The sequence below is a fragment of the Phodopus roborovskii genome, unplaced genomic scaffold (assembly GCF_943737965.1).
Source record: "Phodopus roborovskii unplaced genomic scaffold, PHOROB, whole genome shotgun sequence".
NCBI classification, from domain to species: domain Eukaryota; kingdom Metazoa; phylum Chordata; class Mammalia; order Rodentia; family Cricetidae; genus Phodopus; species Phodopus roborovskii.
This window is the reverse complement of record NW_026126460.1, coordinates 13,458,109-13,478,550: the sequence shown is the minus strand read 5'-3', so window position 1 is coordinate 13,478,550 and position 20,442 is coordinate 13,458,109. Positions and strand designations below refer to the sequence as shown.

Below are 20,442 nucleotides of genomic sequence, written 5' to 3'. Positions count from 1 at the left end.
GCCAAATCACAATACGGGGTAACTGTTAAGGTAAGAGCCCCTCCCTGACAATACAGTTGGTTTGCATCAAATGACAACTATTCTTTATTTCTATTCTCATGGCAGTTCACTAAAATTGCCTCAATAATATATGAGAATATACTAGTGTATATACAGAACATATATATATACACACTTGCACACACATAGTCTTAAAACTGCATGTATGAACTACTTACTCTATGCAATGTAATAAGTTGACATGAATATATAACACAGGTGTGGACTGAAAACAGATATCTGAAAGTTTTGACTATGGACAGGGAGTTGTTTTTTTCTTTTATTCTAAAAATTGTTTAACCAATATAAGTTATTTATGGAAATTCTTATATCAAATAATACAATATGCATTTATTTGAAATCATTGTTCTTTCTTGGACTAACCACAGACTTTCTGCTTACTCCTAACAGAATTAAGAGAAGCAACTTAATAGTTTAATATATTGATACATTACTACTGTCTTTGAAAATTCACCGAGTTTTACATGCTTTATGTACTTCTTCAACACAGCAATTTAAAATGTAAAACAACATACAAATCATAATATAGTTGTAAGTCTAGCTAATGTACAGCTAGAAGCTTCTATTTTGGGTTCTTTTTGCCATTGCGTACTCAAATACCTACTCTTAATAGGCTCCTAGATCAAGAATTCAACTCTTTCAAAGACTAAGACTTTACTGTAGAATGCAGAGGAGTGTACATTAAAGAAAATTCTTTTTGGAGCTATAATACCATTTTTTCTAGATAAAAGTTAAGGACAATTTGTATCAGCCACTTTTTGTTATGCAAAGAAAGGTTACTCAATTTATTATAGTTCCCATAGTCCTGAAAATCCTGGCTTAGTGTCTGTGGGATTACATACTTAAGGTTTTGTTGAGGATTATAAATTAAATTGGTCCCTGCAAAAGGGGGGTGGGGGAACCATTCAAATTCAATACTTACAAACTTTTGCTTATAGTTTTACTGTACATTTATTTTTAAAGAAAAAGATAACAAAAGCCAGAAAAATACAAGTTGTCCCAGCAAATAAATTCAAATCTTTGTCATGACTGATATTATAATCTTCTACATAGTTTTTTTAATTAAAGTTATTTCTATATGCCTTGTATTGTGTGATTTGATTAAATGCACAAACTTTTCCTAAGCCAAAATAATAAGTATTAATAAACTTTACCTTACAGGGCAAGAAAAAGCCCCAGCAAGCTCTGTTTCATGCCTACATTTATCAGTGTTTCTGTAATTTAAAACCTATTTATCAAAATTCATAGTAGCCTGAAGAAATTTCATGATACTGGTTGTACTCTTGTCATATTCAAGAGTGGGAATGAAGTTGCCCATACATATTCCCATTGTCTCCATAACTGGAAACACTGTTACTAATACTTAGTTCATGAATTAAGTCTGTATCCTGTCTTCTCTTAGCCTACTTATTTCATAGAAATTATATAGACATCCTTGGGGTCAAATCTGTCTTTCCAGGGTATTCTTGACTTACTCTGATTCTGCTAGAAGCTATAGGTACTGAAATACAAAAAGTTAACAACTTTCTTCCTAATCCACCTCTCAAGAGCTGGTTGTAATCAGAGCAGTAGGACACACCAGAAAACATGCTTACTGGACCCTTTCTAAGTACCAGCCCAAAAAATACTTGTTTTAACAATTATATGACAATCTAGGCGTTAATCGAATTATACCAAAGTACCTAATAACTCACACAACATACACAATGCTTGCTTGCCATTTTGTGTTGAGCATGCCCTACAGAGGACTATAGGTTCTTCAGGATCATGTTATGTTTTTAATTCTCAACACATGGTAGTTATAGTTCCATTCAACACATATAAGAGTTGATAATGAAAAAAAGGTTAGGTAATTTTTATTAAGATCAAAGAGCTACAATAGGGCCAACCTGAATTCTACCCAGTGGAGCGTCCAAGAGGGACTGTATGGCTCCTTTCTGCTCACAGCTGTCACACAACAGTATTATTTCACAGCACCAAGAAGGGTGGTTGTGTGAGAACCAGGAGCAGGAAGGAATTACTGAATAGCCTGCTGTGACAAAGAAAATACCTTGATAAAGTCTGTTCTTGCATTTCAGAAACTTCATACATTATTTTTATATTCTTTAGTAAATGTAAGGTAAAAAATAAAAATGTTTCAGATGTCAGACCATGACATGCCACTTTTAGTCCCTTCCTTTCATATTCTCAGGCATATAAACAAACCACAAATGACATGAAACAGAAAATATGGATGTCATTTGCTTTAGGGATAAACTAGAGAAACAACAGAACATTCTTTTTAAAAATACAGAAAAAATGGTTTTCATAGTAGCTAATTTTCCTCTTTAGGCATTAGGATACATTTCTGTCAGTAATCTTAAAACCATGTGTTCACTCTTTACAAAAAATCATTTTCCCAATATAAACATTTCATCGTGCTATAATCTCTAAATGGCATCACTAAAAAGGTAGTTATTTCTAACCTCTTGAACATCCTGCACAATTGAATTTAATCACTGGAATGCAGCACTGCTTCGATTCAATGTGATCTGGTAGTTTCTTTTCCCAGTAAAAAAAATTTCATGAGCACAAACTGGGTTTCTTGTGGCTTCATCGATCAAGAGAGCGTTTCTGAGCAGCTTCTGAACAGACATTCCTTAGTAAGTTGATAACAGATCTGGGGTCGTCACTCCTCATGATGGCACTGCCAGACACAATCATGTTAGCTCCTGCCTGCAAGAAGTACACGGCTATGCGTTAGCATGGAAGAAACCAACACAGAAGCCCCAGAGCAGACTTTCCACCCTTGCCTCTGCAAGGCTTTTCCAAAAGCTGACTGCAGCACTCTAGCTCACCAAGTTTAGAAGGGACAAAGTTTATAATGAGGCCACACAATTATTTGTAAATGTGTCTACCAAGTCACTAAACTGCTGGTTAACTAGTCCTAAGTGCACAAGTACCTCTGCCAATACATATGTAGATAAAGCTTTGAAGTCTTAGGTCCTCAATTCCATCCAGGCCATTCCTAAGGCATACAGATGACCCCCAGGTCACTGAGGAAACACTGTAGCTATTTGTTTCCAGAAAGTCTGAAGGGAGAATGAAAAGCTATCCATAAAACACTAGGAACATTGCTGCCTTGTCATTTTTGTCTCAGAAACAATGTAAGAATGTATCTTTATGCTTTCTTAGAATCCACCATGGCTTATAGTGCCTTAGAAAATTCTCTCTGGATGACATTTTTAAATGTGGAAGCAGAGATAGGGGTAGGGGAAACACCCTACAAAGTTCAAATAAGATAGCTCCAAACATAAGCTCTGAGTCTGGGCTCTAAGCTGAGGGCTCTGTTGTGCAACCCATGTTAGAAGCTGGGAAACTACTCATTGAGGAAATTTCTCCAATGAGACCCAGTCACGGGACAGCAGAGTGTTACATCTCCAATAACAATCTTTCCATGAGTTGGAATCTATAGGACTATTGATTAACATGTCTCTAATTTGAGCAGGAACAGCACCACAGAAAAGAAGAATTCAAAACAAAGCAACTTAATAGGATCTAACAGGCCATGTGCTCAGTGATCATCTGTCTAGCTGCTTTCACTACCAAGCCATGCAGCCCAGGCTGGCCTGGAACTTACAACTCACATTCCTGTCCCTCCTATCTCTGCATTCTCAGTAACTGCCAAGCTTTTGATGGTTTGTATCCAGCAGAAAAGCATGGCCATTATAGATGAATCTGAATAAAAATGAGCCATGTGATTTATAATCACTTGCAGTCCTCCAGGAAGGGCTATCATCTAACAACCATGTGACTAGAGTTCTCAGGAAGAAATGGCATCTAATGACCATGTAACTTAGGTTACCTGCAGTTCTCAGCAGGGGCTGCCATCTAATGACATGCAGTTCTCAGTGCTGCCACCTTGTGACACCCAGGAGCAGAACTAATCTAGGGTGGCTCCCCAGACAAAACACTTAGCTTGGCCAATGGGAACTATGCCTTGACTTTCTCAACAGAAATAGATAGTCATTTCTTATGAGACACAGATAGATAATACTTTTAAATACTAAGAACAACAAGATTAGGCCAGTTAAATTTCTCTAGTTTTCTTCAGTTGAGAAGTATCTTTTTAAAGAACTTAATGGGTTTCTTAAGGATTAACATTCAACACATTCTTTCTGGAGACCAGAGTTTACTACTGAACTATTTATGTATTTACGTATTTAGAAACTCACTTGGTCTTTACTTTTCTACATTTGAACAAAAAATATTTTTCCAAGGGAGGAAAAATCAACTTGAGCAATTCTTTGGTGATAGGACTGTCCTGCAGATTGCATCTCCAGGAACTGCCCTAGTTACAGTTGAGGAGCAGTCTCACCTCCGCGCATTTCTGAACTGTGTCAGGACCTACTCCACCATCGACCTCTATATCCAAAGTTGGGAACTGGGTCCTCAACCAGTGAACCTAGACATACATGAAGAAACAGTGACTCCTACAGTGGACATGCAGGGGAAAGCAACCAAGCACACAAACATCACAGCTGACAGGCACTTAGCTCTATACACAACGTTATTGGGGAATCAATTTCAATAGACTGAAGCATATTATGTTTACAAAAGTAGCTTAGCTAATAATATTCAATTTGTTATGGCTTTGCAAAAACTGTAATGACTCTCAAGTGACACATGGTCACAAAAATAACAGTTTAAGAATTTTGAAATATGGTTAAAATATTAGCTCTTATTTGTATGACAGTATCTGAAGGCATCTTTGTCCCCTCACCTCCAAAGAGGACATGACTCAAAGTCATGGTTACCGAATACATATCTATGGTAAAAACCTTACCCCAGAAGAGAATATTTCTTTTACCTTGGGCATCATATCTTCCATGAATTTTTGCCCTCCAAACCCAGGTTCTACAGTCATTACCAAGGCCATATCTATTTGATTAGCCCATGGGGCCAAATATTCAACTGTCGTTCCTGGTTTGATGGCAAGGCCAACCTGCAACAGACAAATCCTAAATCACATCTTTTTCCCTATTGTATTATTGTGGCCCAGTTTAAAAAAAAAAATCAACTTACAAAATATATTACAAATTATCCAGAGTACAAGATTAGGTTTTTGTTTGTTTGTTCGATTATTTTTGCTACCTTATTTTTTGTTTTTTTACTAAATATATATATATACATATATATATATATGTATATATATATATATATTCTTACAATCTATTTTTATCATGTCCTCAGTGCCTCTTAGATCTTCCCTACTCACCCAACTTTAAACTCTATCCTGCTCTCTCTAAAAAAATACACACAGACCTGACAGTGGTGGCACACACATTTAATCACAGCATGTGGGAGGCGGAAGCAGGCGGATCTCTGGGTGTGAGGCAAGCCTGGTTTACAGTGTGAGTTCCAGGACAGCTAGGACTATACAAAGAAACTATTTAGAAAAACCAAACCAAACAAAAATCAAACAAACAAACAAAAAGACCAAAAAACAAACAAACAAACAAACAAACAAAAAACCAGAAGCCCTCCCATCCCCACCCCAAACAAAAGACATGGAGTTCTTTTTGCATTGGTCAACTATTCCTGGGGATTGGACCTGCCCTAGAGTATGGCTGATAGACCAATTAAGCACCACTGCAGAAAACTGATTTTCTCCTTGCCAGTGGGTATCAATTACAAATAGCTTCTTTTGCAGGGGTTGGACCCTGTGTATCCACTTCCCCCTCTCAGGGCCACATTCAGGCCAGACAGGTCCTAATACTGTCGTTGGTTTATTTGTTTTAAGATAACATGGCCATTAAGTGTAAATGTTTCCAAAGGCAATGACCTTCAGAAACATAGTGGAATATATCTTACAAACTTTTATACTTGAACTATGGACTCCCAGCTGCCCACATCCAGTCCTTTACCATGTTTCCACCCCCCACCCCCCCATCTATCTTTCGAATTTTGACAAGAACTGGTCTAAAATACAACTCCTATCCTATCATCGACTTACCTTCATCCCATTCTCCCGGATGTCTTTAATCAAAGCCCCTGGATTCTCAGTTGCCTCAAGATGAAAGGTATATTGATTGGCACCTGCCACGGCCATTGGCTTTACCCACTGTTCTGGCCTAGACACCATCATGTGCATATCTAGGAAGAAAAGACATCTCCTATTCATACTCAGAGGAATACCTGGCTCACAGGATGAAGTCAGCCTATAGAGTTTTTTGTTTTGTTTTGTTTTGTTTCAGTTATATTTGGTATAGATAGTCTCATCCTAAAGATACAGTTTGGCTATATTCACTTGTGAAATAGTTCTTCCACAAAGAGCACGTGCTGCTATATATGAAAATACAAGAAATCAGGAAACTGAGGTGTAGGTTCAGGAAATGCCCCTTTCAAAGGTTTAAAGAGGTCACACTACCTCCTTATGCAACCTCGTTTTCTTTCAGAAGGCTAACCTTTACTGAACTTTTATGGCAGTACCACAATGGACGAGACAATAAGAAAAATAAGATAAAATACAAACTAGGTTTAGCAGCTAATACCAGCAATAGAAAGACATGAAGTCAGAGAAACAGGCAGTAAGGAGGATGGTAGAGCTCTGCAGACTGCTAGAACTAATGAGATGGAAAATCACAGGTTCTAGTGAAGTGAAAAGGTCCAACAAAGGGGGCTACAGTGACCCAGGAAAATTACATGCAGAAGGCATAGCCACCTAGAAGGTCAAAGGAAAACAAATGGTTCCAAAGATTTGGCTTAAGCAAGTAGAAGAGCAGAGCTGCAGTTTACTGAGTGTCAGGGGCGAGAAGGCAGGCCGGTGAGGGAGGTTAGAAGCCTAAAGCTTCATGTACATAATCACAGTAGGCAGAACACAGGCATGGTCTTCTTAAAACTGAATGTGTTTCATGAGAAAAGGCCCAAGAGGCGAGACTACAAGATAACCCGTGACCAATTCTGTGTGGTGCAGTGTGGAGAGTAATGTTTTTTTGTTTGTTTGTTTTTTGTCAGAGGAAGTATATTTCTGGCCTTGCTACGCTACATTTTAAAAATAAATTCTAATACTTCAGAACTTAACTAAGATTATAAAAGTCAAGAGCTTTAGAAAGGAGTTAGACAGTAACACCATCATTACAGTGTGGTGGTGACATATTTATTGCTTATGATCTAATAAAGCTTGCCTGGAGATCAGAATGCAAAGCTAGCTACAGTCATAGAAGCCAGGCAGTGGTAGTATATACCTTTAACTCCAAAAGCTATACTAGTTAGCCATAGAAGCCAGGTGGTAGTGGTACACACATTTAATCCCAGCACTAGAGAGGTATCTAAGACAGGGTCTCAGACTGGCATTCAGTCTTAGGCAATTAGTCTTCAGCCACGTTGAGGACTGGATCATCCCAGCCTTGGTAGAGGCCAGAGCTCTCTGGTGGCTTGGCTGCTTTCATTTCTGATCTTCAGCTAATATCAGTCTCTAGGTTTTTATTATTCATGCTACATTACAGTATATTTTCTAAGCTAACAAAAAAATAAATAAATAAAAGCATGTTAATAGGTTAATAGATTCTTCAGACAGAATCTAACACTCTCTGGTTGATACTGGCTAGATGTACAGGTGTTATATGCATTAGATATTTGAATTAAGACATTTCCAGGTAAAAATTAACAAATGAAATACTGATAGATTATAGAAGACCTCCTTTTTGCATAGTTTACTTTGTGCTGCTTCATTTTGGAGGTTTTCTGGTGTCAAATGTGTTTTAAAAATATTAAACAGAAAGTTCCAGAAATAAACACTGGATAAGTTTTAAGTTGACAACCCAAGTTCTAACCTCTTTTCCCATTGTGGAAAGAGAATATCAGGCACCATACCAGCTTGATCTTTGAGTCATTCCTCTGACTGGTGTACATATATGATCCACGACTGCCCATTTACAGCTTGGCAGCTGGCTGAAGTAATCACATCCAAAGTCCTGGTATCACAATGCTTAGGAATGAGTTATCCTATTTCTATAAAATCATTATTGTGTGTGTGTGTTTGTGTATGACATGTGTAAACACAGGTGTATATATTCCATGGTACCCATCTGGAGGTCAAAGGACAAATCTTTGGAGTCTGATTTTCTTGTTCTATATAACAAACATATTTACCCTCTGGGTTACCTTAATGACCCCTATTTTTTTTTTTTTTTTTTTACTTGCTATCAGTTAACACAGCACAAATGGAATGATGATAAGTGGACAAGTCATAAATGCTTCCTTTAAGTATCATCTCACATTATTGTAAGGATAAGTAGGAAAATTTCAGAGACTGCATTCACATAATTACAGTACACTGTTCTATTTTATTATGAATTGTTGCTTGCTAATCACTGTGCTTAATTATATGTTATGCCTTTAATACAGATATGTGTATGAAAATCATTAATGATATATCCTGCAGTAGCAAATATGCAGACAAGATATTCCTTACTTAAAAATAAGCACACCATCTTGTTGCAAATTTGCATTCATCTTTAATAAATGGTAAAACCATATGTATACGAAAAAGTTGTTTTAAAATCACTTACTTTATGACTTATTACCAATAAAGCTATGGTTTATATGCTTATTTTATTTATCTTCATACCCAGGGCTGTGTAAAAATTTCTCAGGGAAAAAGGAGTCAAGACTAGAGAAAGTTTAAGAAGCCTTGTTCTATATCAGTCTTGTACATGGTCCTATAGTACCTTGGAAGATCAAGAGTTCAAGGCCAGCCTGAGCTACATAAGATCCTGTTCCCATATTTCCCCTCCTCCTAAAAAAAAACCCAAACACCCTGTTCTATGTAGTTGTACAGTGTATGGGAAGTGTCTTCTAGATGCAGGTGATAAATCACAATAGGCAATCAACATGTTATAACATCATAGATGATTTTTGCCCAACTGTAGGCCAACTAGGTACTGTGAGAACATTAAAAGTAGGTAAGGCTCAACTATGATGTTATAGCGGTTAGTCATATTAATGCACTTTTGACTTATGTGTTGGCTTACAATGCATTTATGGGAACACAGCCTGTGATAAGGTAAGGAGCATCTATCTCTAGGTGTGGCTGAGCACAGAACAGCAGCTTTCTAATACTATGTTTCTTCTTACAAGCTCTTAAGCAACAAACACAAGGTGTTTTTTTTTGAAGTCACAAGTCTTCTTTGTTAGTTAGAATAAAACAGTAAAACAGTAATTTTCTAACCCAAATAGTTTAGCTGTCATTTTTTTCCCCCAAGAGAAAACTAGTGTTTGGAAAAAGCAGCCAGTTCATCTCATGCAGTAGTACAAGCTGCCTGGCCAGAGAAAAGTGTGAGCTCAAGTGAAAAGCACGACCATAAGCGCAGCAGAAGTGCTTTGTTATTCCTATTTTGTCACACGACAATCAACAAGACATTACTCAAAGACAAACTTATTAAAGCAAATATTCTAAATTGCTTCGCCAAAGATATATACTGCATACATAACTGCAGTCATCACCAGAGGAATCCATGCCACTGCACCACTGACTTGGTTTGACAGCAAAAAACTAACTCACCAGTGATTTGTAGCACCAGTATAGACAATGACAAATAATGCCTTAGTATTATGAAAATAGCTTTGACCTCAAAAATGAGCTATAAGGATTTCCATGATTCCCTACAGTACAGACTATTGCCTTAGATAATAAAGGCTTTTCTTGTTTATTTCTTAGATTTTTTTTTTTTTTTTTTTTTTTTTGTACTCAACTAAGACTGCTTCAGAGCTTTTGAAGCAGCAGGGCTGGCTGGTACATACCTGTAAGATAAGCATCTCTTGTGACTAAGATAGGAAGATTCCAAGTTCAAGACCAGCATCAGATACAAATGGAACTCAGGGAGACCCTGCCTCAAAACTAAAAGTAGAGCTAGGGAGATTGAACAGTGGATAAGTACTAGCCATGTAACCCTCACAACCTGAGTTTGTTCCCTGGAACTCATATGAAAGGCTATAGACCCAGTACTACTAAATTGAGATGGGGGAGGTAGAGAGGAGAATAGCCAAGAAGCTCTCAGGCCAGCTAAGTGGAGTACGCAGTAAGACAGACCCTGCCTCAGTAGGGTGGAAGGTGGAAGATGACTTCCAAAAGCTGTCCTTTGCCCTCCCCTCCACAAGTGCATTGTGTTACTGTAAGACATCCACTCCTATACATATGCATGGCACACAAGTGCACATACACATGCACAAATGCATATAAAAATTTTAAAGATTTTGAAAATAGTAAAAGGTTGTGGTTGGAATTAGTACGTGCAAGGCCCAAGTTCTGATCTCCAGTTCCACAGAAGCCAGAAGAGGGAGTTACAGGTGGTTGTGAGCCACATGATGTGCGTGTTAGGAACTGAACCCTGGTCCTCTGTAAGAGCAAATAATGCTCTTAAATGCTGAACATCTCTCTAGCCCTTGTGTACTTCTTAAAATGCTGTCATGCATCAATTATCAAACAACCAAGATTTAACAACAAAATTGTTTAACAAACAATTGAAAACAAAGGCCTCAAACCTCAGGTATTAACATAGTATATTCATCCTTATTTTGAACAAGCTTCCTAAAACACTAATTATCAAATTTATATAAATATACATCATACATATCTTCCAAGTTGCAGAAGAAGAGGTGGATTGTATATGGTGGCGGCAGTGGTGTTACAAAGGAAAGAATGATACTAGAAGGCACAGGAAACAGTGAGAACACAAGTCAAAAGAAGAGTGAAAGGAAAACCAGTGAAAAGAATGAGAAAGAGCAGCAGAAAGTGTGGCTACTGTATGTGGGAGCAGTATGATTTATTTCTCACACCAGGATGACAATTTAATTTTAAAAAGTCATAGTACACAATACGAGTAGATTCAAAGAGAAACTTACTTTGAAAACGCCTTTCCAAAAAACATTTTTTAACGTAAGATTATATTCAATTACATGAAACTGAAAAAGATGAACGAGTTGGTAGACATGAAGTAAATGGACATTTGTTTTTTTTTTAATCCTCTCAAAATGGATGAATCCATTCGTAAGTATGTCTAGGCACAGCCTGAATAAGATGAGGCTAGCTAGCAATGAGACCAAAACAAAATTGTAAACTGTATGAGATATTTGCTTTTGTTTAGTTTTTGTAACTCAACTGTGTGGTTCTCAGGTGAGAACTTTGTAGACGACAATAACATGTTGCATGTCAAAAGGTTGGACACACTTTTGCTAGAGGCTGTACAAGTAGGCCTGCATTAGAAGGAATGGCCATGGTTGCACTGCTGACAGTAGTCAAAGACACATACGGCTATTAAGGACTTCTAATGTGCCTATTGGGAATGAGAAACTAAATTTTTATTTTAATATAAAGAGTTAAATATTGGTTTTAGAGCTATCACACTGAACATTTCAGCTAGAGTTCCTCATAAAATTGCTCTATTGGTTAAGAAAAAAAAAAAAACAAAAAAAACATTAAGTTTTATGTAATTATGTTATATTGTTATATAAAGTATTATGAACTTAAATCTGTTTAGGTTCAAATAACTTCTCATTGGAGTGATCTAAAAACAAAAACAAAACAATAAAAACAAAATACAACCCCCTCCAAAAGAAACAAAAAACCCTTTATTTCATGAAATGAAGCATAACTTCAGAAAGCCCACATTTGAAAGAAATAAATTGGCTGTTGGACCACTTAGTTGAATCATAAATGCAATTACTAGTTAATACTAAACATAATTATGTCGGTTTAGCCTTAAGAAAAGCAAAAGTTGGGGATGGAGAGAAGACTCATCATTTAAGAACATGAGCTGTTCTTCCAGGATGCTGGTTCAGTTCCCAGCACCCACATAGCAGCTCACAACCTTCTGTAACTCCAATTCCAGGGACTCTGACACTCTCCTCTGGCCTCTGAAGACACTGCGCATACACACACACAGGCAAAACATCCAAATAAATAAATGATATAAGTAATATATAAACAACAAATATGTATTTATAAATACATTATAAAAAAATCATGAGTTGAGTTCTAGGTGTGTACCTTCATGGATCTTATAGTCACTTCTAAGAAAAGACTGAAAAGTGGATAAAGTTAGTTTGGACCAGGTGCTTAGAAAGGTGTCTCTGAGGAGTTGACAAATGATCTGAGGGTTGACAGTGAGGCCCTCAGCAAAAGAGTTTTTCCAGGCAGAATCAGGTTCATGGCCCTGGGGATGGAGATGGGTGTTGGATTGCTAAAATCATGCTAATGAAGACACTGTACAAGAAGAAACAGGAGAAGAGGGCAAGATGAACTTGATCAATCAACCTCTTTTCCTTTATTTAAGCAACATAATCAGCTGCTTTAAATGGTTAGCAACCTACTTACCAAAGAAAGGATCCTGGCCTAGCTGCTTTCGGAGGCTTTCAACCACAGGGTGGCCAAAAGTGATGTTAGGAACAAAATGCCTACAAGACAAAAAATAAATAAAATCTTACTCTGAAATTATTTTCAACTTCATATCTGTTTTATCAATATGAATTCTGACAAGGGAAGAAGGGAACATTTGGTATTGTAATTTTTTTCCCATATGGTCCTTAACATTTTTAATATTACACAAAATTAAGCAAAAATAACCAGGTAAGCGCAAGTATATAATTGTGTGCTGTCACATATATATCTTCATAATGACAAGTCTAATTCATAATGACCCACGGCAAGCAGAAATGGAAAGATAACAAAAGACAATTTCTGACTTGCTCAAGTAACATACTAGTTAATAAAGGACTCTAACACAGGTGTCTTGAATCAGCCTCTAATCCACTTTAATCACAGAGCACTGTGATTAATGACAGTTTATTTAAACCCTTTAAACATCCATTAAAAATAATAATTTGGTATTACAAATAAGGCTGCTATGAACACAGCAGTTCATAGCCAGAACCTGGAAACACACAAAGATGCCCCTCACACAAAGAACAGATAAGCAAATGTGGTACATTTACATAGTGGAGTATTACTCAGCTGTTAAAAACAATGCTATCAGAAGAGTTGAAGGCAAATGGATGGAACTAGAAAAAAATCATCCTGAGTGAGGTAACCCAGACCCAGAAAGACAAAAACAGTATGCACTCACTCCTAAGTGGATAGTACATATAAAATAAAGGACAACCAGGCTACAATCCAGAGAGGGCCCAAAAATGGACACATGGGTCTCTCAGGAAATGGGAAAAAAGAGAGATCTTCTGGGTGGACTGGGGGCAGGTTGCTATGGGAACATGAGGAATAGAGTTGGTGGGTCAATGGAGAGGGAAAGTACTAAAAGAGATGACTACAAAGGGTGGTCATTTCAAGGTCAAGTAGAGACCTAGTACAAGGGAAATCTACAAGGATGACTACCAGCTAAGGCTCCTAATGATGGATGAGTAACCTAAACTGGCCATCTCCTGTGACCTGGTAGGATTTCCCGAGGAGAGATTGGACGCTAGATCTGTCACACAACCAGTCACACAACCTTTGACCTATAGTCTGTCCTGACAATTGTGTGGGGGTGGGGGTGGGGGTGGGGTAAGAATGGTGGAGATTGTGGGGGTGGCCAACCAATGACTGGTTCAGCCTCACACCTTTACCAGGAGAGTGAACCCACCTCTGACCCTGCCTGGACCCAGAAACCTAGGATAGAACCAAACACAACTGAAGGGAAAAACAAGTCAACATAAAGATATTGGTATTCTGCTGTACTCATAGATTGGTGACTACCCCAATTGTTATCAGAGAACCTTCATCCAGTAACTAATGGAAACAGGTGCAGAGACCCACAGCCAAACATTGGGCTGAGCTTGGGAAATCCTTTTGAAGAGAGGGAAAAAGGACTGTATGAGCCAGAACAATCAAGGACACCACAAGGGAACACACAGAAACAACTAACTGGGCTCATAGAAGCTCACAGAATCTGGACTGACAGCCAGGGAGCCTGCATGGACTGACCTAGGCCCTCTGTATATGTGTGACAGTTGTACAGCCTGGTTTACTTGTGGAACTCTTAGCAGTGGGAACAGGTATTGTCCCTAATAAGTCAGCTGGCTTTTAGGAACCTATTCCTTAGGAACTTAGTCCTGTAGAAACTTGATATGTCAAGCTTTGTTGAAAACAGGGGTGGGGGAAGGGGGGAGGGAGCAGTGCAGCAGCAGGGGTGGAGAGGAGATGAGGGAAGGGATGGGGGGGATAGGAGGGGAGGGTAAGGAAACTGTGGTTGGGATGTAAAATAAATAAATTTAGTTAATAAAAAACTTCTTGCAAAGGCAAAACTTATAAAAGCAATTTTATAAGTGTTGGAAAAAAAATAGCTAGTAGTATATTGAGAGCTTAGTTCACCCCAGATACCTCAGACTAATAAAACAGATACTATTTGTATTCTGTTTGAAGAACATGCTAATTACCATCCTTCACTCAGTCAGTTAATAATCAGTGTGAATAAGTTCTCTGACTAACACTTCCTTGGAGGTTCCATTTCTACTATTTAGAAGATTATTCTACTGCCTGCCTAAGGGCAATCACTATCAGAATTCAATGACACACTTCAGTTACTTACACCAGAAATAAGGATAAGGTCAGAGGCATCAGTCCCAACTGACTATTCTACAACTTTCAAAAGTCTTTAAACTGCATATACTATTCTTTTAATTTGCTGTGTGGCCTTGAAAATCAGTTTGTTCAAATGTAGGTCTCATTTATTATGAAAACAAACATAATGACAAAAGACAGGCTGAGGAGATGAAAAACAAATTTACTTGAGAAATACAAGTATAACATATAAAAACTACTGACCCTCAATTCATGTGAGCAATTTTTGCTTATGTTCCTGGTGATGAACTGGGTTCACTAAATTCACCAAGAGCACAAAATGCATCAATAGTCTCATAAAAAACTAAAGGCTTGTCACTAAGTCATAACCAAAAGGACAAAAAACACAGGTGTCTTGAAATTGCCTGACAGCACCAACTATCAAGAGATCTGCAGCCTCTTTAATGAGGGCTACCGAGGTTCTGAACACGCAAGAACATGGATTTTTACCAAATGCCTCAAAGATGTCTAAGTCAGCTTTATCATTATTTTATTCTGGCATTTCCCTGCTTGAATGCCATCCTCTGGAGTAAAGTCTGAAAGAAATTTCAACAAAGGAGTCCTGCTTCCAGAAACCCAGCACTTGCTGCTATTGAGCTCTAACTGTTGTGATGCGGGAATATCAGTTTTCTCTCTCATTGAGTTCCATCACCAGTGCCATACTTTAGTTATAGCTGGAATGCAGTCTACTGCAGACAAACCAGCAAACAAAACTCTTAAGAGGATTAAGGTCAGTACAAAATGTTCTAAGACTGGAACCTGAAAACAACCTGCCTGTCTATAGAGTCACTGGCAGGTTTCAAAGTCACTGGCAAAGAAGCAAAACTGAGCAGAAGAGATGGGGTAAGGCACAGGACACAAAAATGTGTTAAAGGTGTTTGCTCACTCAGCTGCAGCCTGTTATGGCCTTATCAGAAATCAGAACGTGGGTGCCAAAGCTTTGACATCCCCCACCAAGCCCCACACCTCCAAAAAGCAGAAACTCAGTATTCAGGTGAAATCTCCCCAATTTAAAATCCTGATGATTAACTTCGAAATAGATATTTGTTCTGCTCCCATGATTGGGATCAATCCGCTCAAGCCACCATCCTGTCATAATATATTTTGTGTTTTTGCAGAAAATAAATTTGCCCTTCATTTTAGATATTTAACCAAACTTATGTCCTGGGCCACCGAGTGTTTTCCAACCCAGTTTTTTACTTTCTACATAAATTCAGTTTTAAGCAGGCCAGAAAACTGGGGTGACGAAGTGGAAAAGGGAAGGAAATATTTTGAGGCCTGCCACCTTTGTAAAGGGATCCCACAGCTCACTTTTGTACAGTTGCCCTGGAAACACTGCACCACATGGCTACAGAGGTGACACCAGCTCCATCAAGTTTTGTCTACTCAGACGGGATGATGGGAAAGAAGCTATACTTCCCTAAACTGGTTTCCTCTTTTGCAAATGATGAATACAAACATCTTTTACTTCAAAAACAAATAAACAAAAAGGTAGGTAGGTAAAGATTAAAAGTTATAAAAAATTGTACATGAAAAATTTAGATTTTTTTCAAGCCAGTGCTTCCCAGCAAAAGTAGAACAATTAAAAAAAAAAAAAAAAGTCTGTCTTATTTATTGAAGTCTGTCATAGGGGCAGGGGGTCTGTTGGGAGGGGCAAAGGTAATTCTTAGAGATGCTTCCTATGACACGCTTACTACTTGATGTCTGAGGGCAGATGTCCTAAGAGTCCTATAGACACCCAGCAACCAGAAGGCATTTGGAGACATAGTTACATCATTGCTTCTACCTTAGCCCAGCCCACTGATTTTTTTTTTTTTTTTCCCCCTCTGAGACATGGCACTGCATCTTACTCTTCATTGACAAAACATTAACCTCAAAAAGTATCTGATCAGCCCACAGGGTCCTAGCTCCACACAAAGAACTAGATAACTAAGGAATGCTGAGAACAGTCTTACCCAATACCAAATGGCCAGCTCTAAAAAATATACACACAATTAACATTATACAGACTGAACAGGTCAAATTTATGCATTTAGGAACATAATATATACACATAATTTAAAAAGGGCATGGGTTTGAAAGAGAGCAAGGAGGGACATGGTATATAGGAGGGGTCAGTGGGAGGAAAAGGAAGGAGGAAATGATGTAATTATATTATAAACTCCAAACATAAAGAGAATTTTTAAAATGAGGTTTAAAAAAAATTACCAGAACAGAAAGCAAAGTGCTTCTAAGTACTGCCATCACCAATATTCCTATGAACAAACTGAAAGAAAAGGTCTCCAATCATTCATTCTCTATAAACCGACTCACAGTTTCAGGTATAGCCTGTTCCACCCTGAGACACCTGTTTTCTCAGGCACCAATAATATAGCTGCCATCTTTATAGTACACACTTTGTTCAGTCAAGGGCTTTCAGTAAGTGTTAAAAGAAGCAAGAGATTTAACCACACTGTGCAAAGGGGAAAAAGTTGCTACAGAATGGCCAGTGGCCAGACAGTAAAAGAAAAGGTGCCCCTGGGGGGTGATGGCCCATCCCTGTAATTTGTGAAACTGAGGCAAGATTCTGAGTTTGAAGCCAATTTGATTTACATAGACATTGTCTCAAAAAATAAAACGAACTGCAGCCCCCCAGTTCCACCCGCCCCAAGAAAGAAACAAACCAAACTCTCGGAAATAACACATATTTGCCAATGTGACTGAGGGCAACAGATTTTGCTTATTTAAAATAAATGTATTTTTCTAGCTCAACCTAAGGATTTTACCAATTCTATGCGGAACTTCCAGTAGGAAATGCTAGTCAAAGCCAAGAAGATTCAAGGTCCAAGTCTGTCACAATCTTCTGTAATCTTGAGCAAGCAAGTCTTAATGGCCTCCTTTGGGTCCACGTTTATTTACTCAATTTATAACCGACTTAGGAAACCTGTACCCTGATGATGAGTATTACAAACTACAACTACAGTGCTTAAAAAGTACTTACAAAAAACAACAACAACAAAAACAAAAAAACAAACAAACAAAAAAAAAACTGACCTCCCCGTAGAGCAGGGTGCCTGAAGAAAAAATAGAAAGAGAAATCTGAATTCGGATAGTTATTCGACACAACCAACAACCGTAGAGAATCTGTTACATGTCTGGCACTGGGCGGGGGGCTTGCTCGTTTCTTTTCTCCAAAGACGCGGAAGCGTTCTATTATCAATAACACTTCCATTTTCCAAACCCTGAAACCGAACCTCCGTGAGGGCCGAAGCGGCTTGTCTAAAACAAGGCAGCAAGAGAGGTCAAACTCAGTAATCACAGCAAGGTGTCAAGCTCGTAACCGTGGGCGAGTCTGTCTCCTAGCTTTGTCGCGGACTAGTAGTCATCTGAGTTTGGACAAGCCGTGCCTGTCCCCGTTGGGCCTCAGTTTCTCTACGCGTTCAGGAAAGAAATGCCCTGACGACTGAAGGTGGCTTCCGGGTCCTAGTACCACGGGTTCCCGGGGGCGGGGAAGGACTGGGGACCGGGCCCCGAAGGCAGCCAGGACCGGCTCGGTGCCCTGAGCAGCGCGCCCAGCGAGGCCGCCCGTCGCAAAGGGGCGCCGTGCACCCAACAGGCGCTCGCTGAGGTGCAGCGACGCGACCCGCGCGGCCAGCCCGCCCCGAGCCCCGCGGAGTTACCCGTCCATTACATCCAGGTGCAGGTAGTCGGCCCCCGAGTCCAGCATGCGCAGGCACTCGGCCCCCAGGTTGGCCAGGTCGCTGTTGAGGATGGACGGGCCGATCTTGCAGCCCGACGCCATGGTGCCGGTTCCCTAGAGCGAGTGAGCCCACGAGAGCCCGGGCCAGCCAAGACTTCGTTCCGATTGGGCGCGCCGCGCTGGCTCCGCCCCCCTCCGCTCCGCACTCTCTTCCGGACTCTGCCGGAAGCATCTGCCCTGCGGCGAGGAAGTCCCGCCTCCTCCTGGGGGCGGGGCTGTCAGCTGGCTCGCTAGGAGCCCATCCAGAAGCTGACCTCCTGCCTGCTGCCTTGGGTTTTGCCTGCACCTCTGTCATCTCAGCAGAATAGCCTCTCTTCCCTTTGTAAGGAAAAATAGTTTAGTGAGCATGGTGCAAGGAGGCAACGGGCCGACCAGCTAGACTACCTCCTACAATGCAGGAATTTGTTTTGAACATGTATTTTTTTTCTTTACTATTTCATATGTGTATACTTTATACTGTGATTATAGTCCCCGCCACACGCACTTACTCCCCTTCACTTCCTGCTGACCCTTTTCTTCTTCCGGATTAAACCCTCTCCTACTTAAATATCTCTGTGTGTCTGTAGGTTTTGTGCAGATAGCCACAGGTGCTTTGCACTACTAATTGCAACAGCCCTGTTATACCCACTGGACAGCATTCCATAGCGCTTCCCGCCACCCTCCAGTTCTTACAGTCTTTTGGTCCTCTCTTCTGTGTTGCTCCCTAGTCAAGGTTCTGAGAGTAGGTGACTGCTGAGTACTCAGTATAGGAGTGTCTTGATCTTCTTTGGTCCTCTTTCCTCTGCAGTAGATGGATTTGATACAGTTGTTTATTGTTCAGCCATAAATCTTGAAATGGGTAGGTATCCTAATGTCAAATTAGTCCAGAATCTGGGTCAGGAAGAAAATGCAAAGCTATGTGAAGACAAACATGAATTAAACAAGAGAATTTCCTAAAGGAAAAGGATAGGGCACCTCATAATTTTTTTCAAAATGTAGCTGGTGGTAATTTTGATGCCATGGTTTCTGTGGCAGAGGACAATGAAGTCTTTAATGTTTTGACTTGGACTACCAGTCATAATCTGGGCAGTGAAGTCAAATTGGCTACCTGTCTTCCATATCTGCATTCTGCTTTATTTGGAAAGATGGGGGATTGGAAGTGTTTGTAGGTGGATATCAATGGTATACAGAAGTGGAGGGACTGATGGGTGACTTTAGGCCAGGCGTAGAGTGCAGGTATGGAGAACAAGAGATGAACAAAGAAGCCACACTCCAAGTCTTCAAAAATGAACCTGAATGAGTTAACCCATTCCCAAAGGAGAGAAATGAAATTGGAGCACATTAAATACTTTTAGATTAATTTTATTATATGTGCATATTCAAACACAGAAGTCAATAGCTTTCATAAATATCTTTCATAAACATCTCAGTATTTATTCATATGCATTTTTCCATGCTCTTTGGTCATTCAGTATTCATAACAGACTTTATAGTCATCTAAGGGAAGCTGGCTGTGTAGTCAATCCTTTGTTTTTTACCTACAAAATGGCTAATAAAGGACTTTAATCCCATGATCACAGTGACTATTAAAAATATCATGGAGGTACGTAGATTTATGATCCTAAATGATCCTTAAATAATATGAGTAAATTTATCATAAATTTTTCCAAATACATTCTGCCCTCTACTTGTGTTTATTCTCCTGAGTGTCAGGTCAAAGTCTGCTTCTGAGATGCTGCAGTTGAGACCCATGAAAGCAAAGGAGGAGGCGGGGTATTTTACTCACTGCCAAGACACAAGGCCATGGATTGGAACTGTGAGGTCACCGAGCAACAGTAGGACTCAGTGTGACAGCAGCAAATTCTGGAGAGTTCTCTGGCAAAGTGTCTCGTGTAACCCAAGGAAGGTATTTAATTCATGTTTTGGACTATAATTCTATAACCCTTTCTTCCCTACAGATCTCTACACATACATGATTATTTCCTTGGAAACTCTAGGATGTGGGCAGCAAAGTGAAGAAAGTTCTTCACTGACTAAAAGAACAGATGCTAAAAGAGAAATGCCATCTTGTCTC

At 39.3% G+C, this 20,442-nt stretch overlaps 1 protein-coding gene across 2 annotated transcripts; it reads right to left on the bottom strand.

Moving 5' to 3' along the window:
- Positions 1–697: 697 nt before the first annotated feature.
- On the bottom strand, positions 698–18,513 carry Rpe (ribulose-5-phosphate-3-epimerase). Of its 2 annotated transcripts, none has more exons than XM_051190396.1 (6): positions 18,310–18,513; positions 12,416–12,495; positions 6,056–6,195; positions 4,910–5,044; positions 4,418–4,504; positions 698–2,775 (listed from the first exon to the last, which is right to left on the bottom strand). In XM_051190396.1, exons 1-6 carry the CDS (start codon positions 18,429–18,431, stop codon positions 2,653–2,655), a joined length of 687 nt encoding a protein of 228 aa, XP_051046353.1. In that variant the 5' UTR covers positions 18,432–18,513; the 3' UTR covers positions 698–2,652. The 2 variants fall into 2 exon arrangements, with proteins under 2 accessions (XP_051046353.1, XP_051046355.1); XM_051190398.1 differs by having other exon boundaries at positions 18,321–18,464.
- Positions 18,514–20,442: the final 1,929 nt, after the last annotated feature.

Bases quoted from the DNA above. Each gene is read 5' to 3' on its own strand.
- Rpe (XM_051190396.1), bottom strand. From the start codon at position 18,431: ATGGCGTCGGGCTGCAAGATCGGCCCGTCCATCCTCAACAGCGACCTG. The intron at 5,045-6,055 runs GTAAGTCGATGA...TGTCTGTTGCAG, and splicing joins TCCGGGAGAATGGGATGAAG to GTTGGCCTTGCCATCAAACC. The intron at 2,776-4,417 runs GTGAGACTGCTC...TACTTCTTGCAG, and splicing joins CAGTTCAGAAATGCGCGGAG to GCAGGAGCTAACATGATTGT.